Raw genomic sequence first — 12763 nt, forward strand, 5'->3', positions numbered from 1 at the left:
TCACTGGAAAACTCACCATTTTCTTGGATAAGAATCTACACTCAAATTGTATTACTATAACTACATCGTAATCATCATCATGGAAACCATTTTTGGAACCCACAAAAGAATCAAGTTTTACTCATGATTGCCACTTACAGTTTTGATTCCTTTGATCTTCACATCTACTTGTTTGGCAATTCTGGTCCCTAAATTAGACATTTGGTATACTTGGTCAGCCTTGAGACTTCAAAGACAACAAGCTGTCCAGCCATCTGCAAGACTGTCATTGAAGTCCCTTGTGTTCTCACAGATTGCAGCTTGTCTGTTCTGAAAAATGAGCAACAAATCTATTCCAAGCCTGAATAAACCAACTGACCAGTCTCTGAACAACACTGATGGTCACTCATGGGTTTAGCAGTTCCCACGCAAAACACCAAAACCCTGTATTTACATAAGTAGTGTCAGTGGGAACCTGGTATCTTCTGCACCATCTTGGAGAAGCACTGTTCACTGGCATGTTTTGTGTGATTAAAAAGTGTGTATGGAAATAAGACAAAAATGCCTATCTTGCTTTGGCACTTCCAAATTTAACCATTTGCCTATATATATTAGATCTGGGGATTGTTTTGCTTGTTTCAGATGGGTAGTAAGTGTGTGTGGAATAAGGCTTTGCAGATATTAATTACGGTAGAAGGCGTTTTCCTTTCATAAAGAGGGAAAATACACCCATCTGGTAATTACAAGTATTTGGGGTTGAAACAGTTGATCAGTTCAGTCTAGTCGCTCAGTCATGTCTGACTCTTTGAGACCCCATGGACTGCAGCGCGCCAGACCTCCCTGTCCATTACCAATTCCCAGAGTTTACTCAAACTCATGTCCATTGAGTCAGTGATGCCACCCAACCATCTCATCCTCTGCCGTCCAGTTGAGACAGTTTCTATTCCTGCCTTCCACCACTAATTAGGTGGGTGACCTTGGGCAAACCACATAAACTCTATAGATTTCCTCATCTGCAAAATGAAAGCATTGGTTCACAGGCAGCCATTTAAATCCCTTCTCCAAATATTCATTCATTCTCTAATTTATTCAGGACCTACTATGCGCCTTCAGTACTGATTAACTCCGTGATCCTTGGAAAGCTCCAGATTGTCTCCAATTCCTTTAAGCATCCACTCCTCGTCCTACTTTAAAATCAGCTTCTGAATTCTCCCCCAAGGAGATCCAAACACTTCCTGTCTGAAGATATACATGAGGAAAAGAAACGTGCCAGCTGCCTTCACCCGGCGCCAACCGAGTGGACACGCCAGCCGGCTAGTGAATTGTTCTTTGTAAAGGGCAACCTCTGCATTTTAAAGGGCAATCCAGTCACCCGAAAAAATGCAATTGAAAGGGCTCTCAGGGACAGGGCGGGACACCCAACCGCTCCTTTTTCAGCCGGGGAAACCTGGGAAACATTCTCTGGGCTCCCTCCGTCCTAGTCACGCGGCAGTTCCACGGCAGGAATTGTGCAATGGGGCGAGTCGGGCGGGCGTCCGGGGGTGGAAAGAAGTGGGGAAGGCTTCCACAGTGCCAACTACCCGCCCCCCATCTCCCCCGCCACTCCCCTCCAGGGTACTGCGAGGCGCGGCGGCGCGGTCAGGACCACGGAGCTCCGGTGGCCCCGGCCTCGCTTCGCCGTGGGGGCCGCCCCCTCTCTCGGGCAGAGGCCACCGCCACGCGCTTCCTGGGACTCTGCGACGGGCTGGAGCGCGAGCGGGAACTGCCGCCCAAGACGACGCTGGGGGACGCGGCTCGCCGCATCGATCGCGGCTGGGAACTCCGGGCTCGCACTTTCCGTAAGAGCACCGGGGCTTCCAGCGGCGCCGTGCCCCCGCCCCCGCCAGCCCGGCTGCCCTTTCGAGTGGTGACGCAGCCGGCGGGGTACGCAGAAGTCTGCACTGAAACCCGGAACCTCCCGGGCCGCGGGCCCCGCCTGCCTGCGCCGGCGCAGCCCCGAGCCGCGCGGCTCTCCGCTGAGACCCGCGCCGCGCTTGGCGCAGGGAGCGGAGACTGGAGACGCGCTGCGAGGGCTGCATTTCTAAGAGGTCCGTATTTCTAAGAGGTCCGTAGGTACGGGCTCGGGGATAAACGTTTGGTCACATTCACTACTCACGTCACTCTTTGTGGCGTATACTGTCATGAGCTTCACTTAGAGGTGGGGAAAGTCTCCAAAACATCAAGTTACTTTCTTGATCTGCCTAGTCGAAGAGGGCAGAGCTGCGCCTCAAATCTAGGGCTGTCTTGAACCAGATACATCTTATTTCTCTTAAATCAAGCGCTTCGTGGCTTTCATTCCAATGAGCAGAAAATAGGTAACAGGTGGGACAGGTACACTGAGAACCTTTCCCAAGGTGACGGGGACAGTTTGCTTCTGGTTGGCGCTCACACATTCTCCCTACTGTGCTGTTAAAAAAGAAAAATGTTTTCCGTGTATATCACGAAGTGGAAAAGGTTGGAAAGCATTTCTCAGCCCTTGTGCCTCTATTTTCAGACTCTGTATCGGAATCTGGGACACCTAGCATATGGAGTTGCTGGAGGATTAAATAAAACAGTCTTTTACATGTTAATTCAGCACATGTTAATTCTAACTTTTTGCAGCACTCCCCGGGAACCTCGGGGCACTCACCCTCGTCAGCACTGAAGTGGGGACGCAGTCATTCTAAGTCAGCCCCTTTTCTGAGAGATGAAAGATTTAATCCACTCAACGGATGATCACTTACAAATCACTATTCAATTAGTGACAGACACCAAGCTATGGCTTTATCTCTTGGCCCCTACAAGGGCTCTTTCCATTTCACCCCCAACCGGGCCCCGCCCCACCCCCCGCTTTTCCTTCAGAAGCTTCAGAGCAGCTGGAGGCCAGTTGAACGTGACTTCCTCAGTGACCTGGTGGCAGTGAAGTGGGCGGGGACCTCCGGGAAGGCTAGAGGAGGAAGTCGAGTCACTGGGCTCACAGCCTGCCTGCGCCCCTGGAGAGGGGAACCCCCAGCCCCTGGGCCTCTTTGTTGGCCAGGACTAGCCCCCTTTGGTAACTTGAGGAGTAGCTGCAGCCCAGAAGTGCGTGCGTGTGTGTGTGTGTGTGTGTGTGTGTGTGTGTGTGTGTGTGTTTCCAGCTGTAGAATGTCCAAGCAAGTGTAGATTAAAGTAAGAGAGAATATGCTAGCTTTAGGATTCTATCCTAGATGGGATAGAGTTCCTTCCATGGCAAATCATTTCAGAATTAGCACAGAATTTTCAGGGGAGTCTATCTTGAAAAGTGAAACAGGCTAATGGAAGTTTTCTAACTTCATAAAATCTTAAAAGATCATAAAATCTTGGGAAATGACCACTCTGTTTGCCTGGGTTTTAAAATCACTACTCACTGGAGCAGATGTTTTTCCTTTCCAAGGCTCCATTTTATGAAATGAGGCTAAAATATCTGGACAGCCCTCTCCCTTGGGTACCTTGGAATGTTGGGAATATGAATGGTCTCTTAGTAGAGTTGGAGCTCCAAAGGGAAGTTGTAGAACCATGAAAGGTCCTTTAAAAACAGAAACCCTCCTTGTTAAAAATCATAAAAATTATTAGTACTCATTGTGAAAACTTAGAATTTTTTTTTCAGAACCAGAAAGAAGAAAAATAATTGGAATCCGATACCCAGAAAATATTGTTGACAATTTGATGTAAGGCATTATATGTAATCAGACTGAACACACTGCTCTTTCCCTTGAACAACCTTTTTTCTTTGAATAAAATATCGTGACATGCCACTAAATATTTTCCATACTTGTTTTAAAATAGCTATTTAGTATTCCTTTATGCATTCATTTAGCCAAAGCCCAATTGAAGGACTTAAAATTGTGCCCAGGATTTTGCTAATGAAAGAGTAATAAAATATGAGCCTTGTAGCTAGATCTTTGAGTACATTCTCAATTATTTACCTAGGTAAATTTCCTACCAGTGGTATTTCTGAGACCAGGGATAAAGACTGCCTTACACTGACCTTTTAAGCTTGACTTACCCCCTCCTCCCCGCCCAGTGTTTTCCCAGATTTTCTATATCGTTTATTCACCAAGAATGTATTGAGCACCCATCACATGCCACACATGCCTGGATAGAGAGATGAACACCCTGAAGCACAGGTGCCCTAAATGTTGTCAGATAAAGTTTGAGTATCCAGATGTCCAGTTTGAAGAGGGTCATGAAAGACCAGTAGACTTTCTTGAGACTGACAGATTTTAGGTGGGAGGAGGTTAGTGGAGAGTACTGACAAAGGATGGGAAGCACAATGAGAAGGACAAGGGGGAATTTCCTGTACAAAACCCTGGTGGCCTAAGAAATAGCTTCTTGTGTCATGCTAAAAAGTTTGACCTTATTCTCAAAGCAAACAGAGAAAGGGATTTATGGAGCCTCTGAGGTCATGATGAAATTGGATTTCACCACTTAACCCAATGATGGATATTATTTTCAGTAGACCCCCAAAATCATTCCTGGGGAAGGAAAACAAAAGAAAAATTTGCAAAGGAAATATTCTAAAACCATCTTGAAATGAAAGCTGCATAGAATTATCCAAACCCATTGGTAATTACTACTGTGTCCATTACAGTTAAGATTGCTGCTGCTACTGCTGCTGCTAAGTTGCTTCAGTCGTGTCCAACCCTGTGCGACCCCATAGATGGCAGCCCACCAGGCTCCCCTGTCCCTGGGATTCTCCAGGCAAGAGTACTGAAGTGGGTTGCCATTTCCTTCTCCAATGCATGAAAGTGAAAAGTCAAAGTGAAGTCGCTCAGTCGTGTCCGACTGTTAAGGACCCCATGGACTGCAGCCTACCAGGCTCCTCCGTCCATGGGATTTTCCAGGCAAGAGTACTGGAGTGGGGTGCCATATGCCTTCTCCCAGTTAAGATTGGGGTGTAGTTATCATTAGTAAGTTTGATCATGAGAAAATTTCTCTTCTTTACCTTAAAGAGAATGGCTTTAATACTAGTGCATGCCCAGACATCACTTTGGTTTCCTATCAAAAACAAATTCAAGACTTTCAGTAAGTCCAAAAACATGTTTCATAGATGGTGGTTTAAGAAAAACTATTACTTATAGACAAAACTCAAGTGTCTACTGTGACCAGGTAGCTAATGACTTTCAACAATTCAGGAAAGTTCTCAGCTATTATTTCTTTGAATATTTCCTTTCCCTCATTTTTTTTTTTTAAGAAAAGTCTTTATTGAACTGGCCACAAACTGCTTCTGTTTTTTTATGTCTCATTTTTTTTTTTCCCCCCACAAACCCTGCACCCACCCACTAGCTGCGTACTGGAAGTCAAAGCTCCAGCCTCTGGACCACCAGAGGAGTCCCTCCTTTCCCTCATTTTTGCTGCCTCCTTAAAGAATTCTGACTACATGTTTATTAGACCTTTTGTTTATTTATTACTTTTGATATACGGCTTACAGAATCTTAATTCCCCTACCCAGGGACTGAACCCTGACCCTTGGCAATGAAAGTTTAGAGTCCTAACCCCTGGACTGCCAGAGAATTCCCCTATACCTTCTAATTCTATTCCCCAAGTCTGGCAATCGCTCTTTCATATTTGGTGTCTGCATTTGGATAGTATTTTAGGATCTAATTTGCAATTTACTAATTCTTCAGCTATGTTGAATCCTTCTGAACTTGAATTTAAAATTTCTATCATTTTTTCATTCCTAGAAATTCTGTTGGTCAGTTCTATATAGTTTCTCAATCATTTCTATTGGCTTTATTTTCTTGAAACAAAGTCAGTCTTTGCCCTGACTTCTTTACCTCCATCAGCCAGAAGCAAGAGGGATGCCTGGAATAACCTGTGCTTTAGATAAGCACATCTCTTCCCTGATGCTCACGTAAGCATTATCAGTAGTGAAAAGAGAGGCTTAGGACTCTACTGCTTTAGTGAAGAGCCTTCTTCCTCCGTAGCACCCATGCTCACAGTGTGGTTAATAACCACCATGTCTGCCTTGAGATCATCATAATCCCATTGTGCCTGTGTCCCGTTTATGTCACCCACACACAAAAAACAGGACTCTCAGGTCATCCCTCACACCCAGAGCTAATCCCCATGTCACTCTAAGGACTGTGAGACAGCCTCTACTGTAGTACTCCGTTTCTTTCTCCTAGCTTTTTTTTTTCCTTCTTTTTCCCACCACCTGCCATACCACATGGGCTTCTCTAGTGGCTCAGCGGTAAAGAATCCACCTACAATGCAGGATATGCGGGTTCGATCCCTGGGTTGGGAAGATCTTCTGCAGAAGGGCGTGGCAACCCACTCCAGTATTCCCTGCTTGGAAAATCCCATGGACAGAGGAACTTGGTGGGCTGTAGCCCATAGGGTTGCAAAGAGTCAGGCACGACTGAAGCAACTTAACATGCATGCATGCCACACTACATATTTTAGTTCTTGTCTCTCCTAAAATGTAGTAACAGTCTTGAGAGCCAGGATATTTATTTTGTTAACTGCTTTCTCCTTAGAGTTTAGAACATTACCTGGAAAACAGAAGGTATTCAAAAATATTCGAATGAATCAATAGTAAGTATACTATGTTCTGTGTCTTGACATTCTATAACTGAGCATTTTGCAGGTCTGATCTGTGTCATTTGTTCTGTTGCCTTTTACTCTCTGTGCCTCATTTACTTGTGTGTTTTATGGATTTTGACTCTGAACTCATAATCTGTGGATTTTGCCTATAGGAATTCTTTGAAATATAGATTGACGCATTCATTCAGAGATCATTTGTGTTTACTTTTACTATTTTCTTGGGATAACTACTTATCCAGGACCAAGTTAATATTGCTGCTGCTGCTAAGTCACTTCAGTCGTGTCTGACTCCGTGCGACCCCATAGACGGCAGCCCACCAGGTTCCCCCATCCCTGGGATTCTCCAGGCAAGAACACTGGAGTGGGTTGTCATTTCCTTCTCCAGTGCGTGAAAGTGAAGTCGCTCTGTCGTGTCCGACTCTTCGTGACCCCATGGACTGCATGCAGCCTACCAGGCTCCTCCGCCCATGGGACTTTCCAGGCAAGAGTACTGGAGTGGGGTGCCATCGCCTTCTCCGAATATTGCTACTTGTTTTTAACTACAAAAGTAGGGTGAATTGGGCTACAGACACATTTGTGGGGTTATCAGCTTGTGGGTATAAATTATCAAAAGATATACATGTTAAAATATATGTATATGTATTTATCTTTTGATAATTTATAGCAACACTCTCCTTGGTACTTGGCTATATATATTTTCTCTCCAGTGCTGAGGTCCAGACAAGCAAGTCTCATTGTTGTCCTTTCCTGTGCGGCAGGTTTTATCCTGTTAATCTATTTACTAAAAGTGTAGTCTGCTTTGGGTTTTCCAGCTTTATTAGGTTTCCCCATCTTGGGTGGACTGTAGCTTAAGTTGATTTCTAAAAACCCAGTCTTCTCAGATCTTCAGATTTCTCAAAGCTTCAATTTTTTTATGTGAAATCAGAAATTTTTAAATGTCGGCAATTAATTCAAATTTATTTTTGTAAGTGCTAGACAAAAAAAAATGACCATGAGTCATATTTGAGCTTTGGTCTACCAGTTGACAATCTCTGTTCTAAAGAGATCGACCCATGTATGTATATATATATGATGCAGAATGTATTTTGTTAGAATGAATCTATTAGATAACATAACCATAGGTTTGGAGAAAAGGGTCCAATTTTAGATTTCTGCTTCTTTTTCTCTATAAATATACTTGTCAGATCATGTGTCTAGATTTTTCGGCTCAAGAAATATGATCACAATATAAGGAAATAGAGGGCATGGTCCCTGCCCTCAAAGTTTTACATTCTATGAAAAGTAGAATATGCAAGATTCTACTTTGGAAGAAGTAGAATGGATTGAAAAATCACGAGATTTAAAAAAGGAAGACCATTTAGGAAGTCACTGTCTCAGTCTGGGCCTGCATTAAAAGAGCCAGAGAGAGAGCATGATGGCGCAAGAAGGAAAGGAGCAGATACCAGATGTTTAAAGGAACATGTGATAGGAGTTGATAACTGGAGGAATGTGGGGTAGAAATTGGAGAGAAATTATATTTGTGCTTATGTTATCAATAACATTCTAAGATTTCTTTTGGTTTGTTCATTTCTCACAAGCCAAAGATAGTATGAAAGATTGTTTAATTTATAAAAGTTTCAACAAATGTAATCAGTTTTTATATGATAAGAAGAAAGGGAAAAAATCTAGTATTAGGGGAAATATTTTAACTGATGTACTTATTTAATTATAAAATATATTATCCACTTCTTGGAAAAGAGTCTGGCAAACAACTCCAGTATTCTTGCCTGGAGAATCTCATTCTTGCCTGGAGAAGCCTGGTGGGCTGTAGTCCATAGGGTCGCAAAGAGTCAGACATGACTGAAGTGACTTAGCGTGCATGCACTCATTATCCGCTTCTAGTACTTTCTCAACATTAAAAGATTGCCTTTTCCCTTTAAGAAATAAAAACAAATCAATGTGCAAAGTCACATCAGGATTTCAAAATATCTATAGGCTTTTCAGGTTGGAAAGCTTCATTGAAATAGACTGTCAATATTCTCCTAAATCAATGCTATTATTTCCACTTATGGCATTTCACTGGCGTCTGATTGTTTGAAGGGGCTATGGGGAAACTGATGACGTTAAGTAAGATAGATTATGGATCACATTCAACTCTCAGTGGGCCTGGCAGGCATAACTCCTGTGTTATTGCTAATGGGAGTTTTGAGTATAAGCCTTTGTGTACTTAAGAATTTACCATTAAAAATCTGTCCATCTCCTCATCCTTTCAGTAGGTTGCAAATAGCATTAACTTTAGGTGTAACTGATTAATTGATTGGGACAATGGCCTGACTGTAAAAGATTAACACCCAGCAGGTTCCACATCCTGCATCCCTTTTTACTTCCACCCTATAATAAAGAAAATAAATTGGAAATTAACAGGCACTTTCATATGCGTGGTGTCACATGTGAATCTCTGCAATTCAGTCCTGAAGGTAGGTCTGTGTCTTAGTTCAAGTGGCTATAACAAAGTACCAAAGACAGAGTGGCTTATAAACAATAGAAGTTTATTTCTCACAGTTGTGGAGATGTCTGAGGTCAAGGTGTCAGCAGGATCAGGTTCTGGTGAGAACCTTCTTCCTGGTTGCAGACTACCTTCTCATTGTCTCCTCCGGTGGTAGAATGAGGATGACAGAGCTCTCTGGAGTCCCTTTAACAAGGGCACTAAACCCATTCTGGGGGCTCTACCCTTATGACCTAATCACCTCTCAAAGGCCCCACCTCCTAATATCATCATATAAAAGTTAGGATTTCAACGTATAAATTTCTTGGAGACATTCAGTCCACTGAAATTAGGCTGACATACTATATCAATTTAGAAACTAAGGGACTTCCCTGGCAAACCAGTGGTTAAGACTCCCAGGTTGGGGAACTAAGATCCCACATGCCACATGCCAAAATATAAAATTAAAAAAAATATATATGATGAACAGAGTTGCCTTGTAGTGTCTTGTTCAATGTCATAACGCTCGCACATGTGAAAACAGGATTAGAACTTAAGTCTTACAGCAGTAAATCCATTGCCTTTCCCAGAGCCCCAAATTGCTTCTCAGCCATTCAATTTAACAAGTGTTTTTTCCAACCTCATTACAAATGTGGCTTCATCAGGCTCTGAGGGTGACAGGAGTTCACAATATTGCTTCTGCTTCCCAAGGGCTTAGAGTTTATTTGATCAAAACTTGTGTATGTATAAAATGGCTACAGCTTGGACTGTATTCTCATGAAAATACTTCATGAAGTACTATAGAGAAAGGAGAAATAATCATGGGCTGTTCACTGGGGAAAATGTCATGGAGGAGGTCTGTGGGTGTTGACGGCTTCTCTGTAACAGATTATGTAAGCTGGGTACCTGCTCTGTGCCAGGCACTGTGCTGGGTGCCTCTCATACCTTCTCATATTTAAACCTCAACATAATCCTCTGAGTGTGTGTGTGAAGGTCATTCCGTCATGTCCGACTCTTTGCAACCCCATGGACTGTAACCTGCCAGGGCTCCCCTGTCCATAGAATTTTCCAGGCCAGAATACTGGAGTGGGTTGCCATTCCCTTCTCTAGGGGATCTTCCCAACCCAGAGATTGAACCCAGGTCTCCCACATTCCAGCCGAATTCTTTATCTTCTCAGCCACCAGGGAAGCCCATAGTCCTCCGAGGTAGGTGTCACACTCCCCACTTTACAGATAAGAACAGCAGTGCTGGGAGAGGTGGAAGGCACACTTGTCCAAGACACATGGTTGCGGGGGGCAGAGCCAACATTGAATGTAGGACACCAACGCCCCAACTCTTTTTTTTTTTAAGAATTGTTTTTATTTAATTAATTAATTTATTTATGTTTGTGCTGGGTATTTGTTGTTGTACACTGGCTTTCTCTGGTTGTGGTGAGGGGGGACTACGCTTCCTTGCAATGTGCCGGCTTCTCATTGCTGTGGCTTCTCTTGTTATTTCTCAAGATTATTTCTCTTGTTATGGTGCATAGACTCTAGGAGCGTGGGCTTCAGTAGTTGCAGCATGTGGGCTCAGAAGTTGTGGCTCGTGGGCTTAGTTGCTCCATGGTACGTGGAATCTTCCAGGACCAGGGATTGAACCCGCGTCCCCAGCATTGACAGACGGATTCTTATCCACTGAGCCACCAGTGGTATACATGATTTTACGTTAAGTACATTTTAAAGTTTAACTTTTAAAAAACATACATAAAATTGTGTCTAGTCCCCCGAAGCAAAAAAACCTAGTTTGAGTTCCCCTCTCCCTCAACAAGTGAGCAGACCTATAGAATAGAATGGTGGGGTAGTGGGAGGGGTGGGTCTATTATGTTAATAATCTCAATTTATAAAAGAAAGTCCTGGTCCATAAAAAAATATCCTTCAGCATTGATGTAGTTATGAAAAACCAAGTAATCAATCAAACATTTTGCTAAACTTAGGAAAACAAGAGGACATTAAAAGATCAGCATCTTTTAAAGAAACCCAGTCTTTGAGGCCTAATTCTTGAGGGGCAGTTTGCTTCAAGAAGTCAAGATGCTTTGTTCCCAGAACCATTGAGGAAGGTGATCCATAAGAAAGTTCATCTTTCTGGACAAGTTTCTATAACGTTTTTATTTTTAAATTTTTGACTGTGTTGGGTCTTTGTTGCTACTCAGGGCTTTTCTCTGGTTTTAAGGAGCAGGGGCTACTCTCTAGTTGCAGTGAATGGACTTCTCATTGCAGTGGCTTCTCTTTGGAGCCTGGGCTCGCAGGCATGTAGGCTTCAATAGTTGCGGCTCCTGGACTGTAGAGCACAGGCTCAGTAGTTGTGGTGCTCGAGTTTAGTTGTTCCGAGGCATGTGGGATCTTCCTGGACCTGGGATTGAACCTGTGTCTCCTGCTTTGGCAGGTGGATTCTTTACCACTGAGCCACTAGGGAAGCCCTGGACAAGTTTCTTAAGCTATCAAATATGGTTTACATGTTCTTTCTAGAACTTTTATTTAATATACTTTTCATACGTACATATTCTTGTACTCATATTATTAAAGTTTTTTCCCTAATGCCCTATGTTCCATGACAACAGTTTTGTCACATTGTAGGGGTGGGCCGGAGAAGGCAATGGCACCCCACTCCAGTACTCTTGCCTGGAAAATCCCATGGACGGAGGAGCCTGCTAGGCTGCAGTCCAGGGGGTCCTTAAGAGTCGGACACAACTGAGCGACTTCACTTTTACTTTGCACTTTCATATACTGGAGAAGGAAATGGCAACCCACTCCAGTGTTTTTGCCTGGAGAATCCCAGGGACGGCGGAGCCTGGTGGGCTGCCATCTCTGGGGTCACACAGAGTCGGACACGACTGAAGCGACTTAGCAGCAGCAGCAGCAGGAGTGGGCTAGTCCATCCTAAAGGAGACCAGTTCTGGGTGTTCATTGGAAGGACTGATGCTGCGGCTGAAACTCCAATACTTTGGCCACCTCATGTGAGGAGTTAACTCATTGGAAAAGACCCTGATGCTGGGAGGGATTAGGGGTAGGAGGAGAAGGGGACACCAGAGGATGAGATGGCTGGATGGCATCACCGACTCGATGCACATGAGTTTGGGTGAACTCTGGGAGTTGGTGATGGACAGGGAGGCCTGGCGTGGTGCGATTCATGGGGTCGCAGAGAGTTGGACACAACTTGAGCGACTGAACTGAACTGAACTGAGGGGTGGGCCAACATCAGTGCTGGTTGGTACGTCCACAGCTGTTGCCAAATGTACAACTTGTTGCCAAGGTGCCAGGTTTACAGCACAGAGGAGAAAGGCTTCAGGCAATTGAGAGAGAAGTGGGTAGTATCAAACATTAGGTCACAGGACTCAAAGGAGGAAGATAAGATGCTAGAAAATCAGATGGAGGGTTGACAAACCACAACAGTTCAGTAAGGGAATTTTTATTGTGGTGAAATAAGCATAACACAAAATATGCTATATTAACCATTTTAAGTGCACAATTTAGTGGCATTAATTATTCACAATGTTGTGCAATCACTACCACTACCTATTTCCAAAACTTTCCCATTACCCCAAACAAGCACTCTGTACCCATCAAGCAGTAACTTTCCATTACTCCTCCCTCCAGCCCCTGATAAACACTAATCTTCTCTCTGTCACTATGTATCTTCTACAACCTTTGTCCTTTCCTCTGGCTTATTTCAAGGTTCACCCAGGTTGTCACATGTACCAG

At 43.8% G+C, this 12763-nt stretch overlaps 2 protein-coding genes across 2 annotated transcripts in view; both read left to right on the forward strand.

Moving 5' to 3' along the window:
- The window catches only part of JAK1 (Janus kinase 1), a 256351-nt gene that overhangs the window by 76237 nt on the left and 167351 nt on the right, over positions 1-12763 (forward strand). The window lies entirely within an intron of this gene.
- LOC113889777 lies at positions 842-6866 on the forward strand. The gene is made up of 2 exons (XM_027537020.1): positions 842-2066; positions 6495-6866. The coding sequence occupies exons 1-2, from the start codon at positions 1493-1495 to the stop codon at positions 6551-6553; spliced, it is 633 nt and encodes a 210-aa protein (XP_027392821.1). The 5' UTR covers positions 842-1492; the 3' UTR covers positions 6554-6866.

Source organism: Bos indicus x Bos taurus, chromosome 3 (assembly GCF_003369695.1).
Source record: "Bos indicus x Bos taurus breed Angus x Brahman F1 hybrid chromosome 3, Bos_hybrid_MaternalHap_v2.0, whole genome shotgun sequence".
Classification (NCBI taxonomy): domain Eukaryota; kingdom Metazoa; phylum Chordata; class Mammalia; order Artiodactyla; family Bovidae; genus Bos; species Bos indicus x Bos taurus.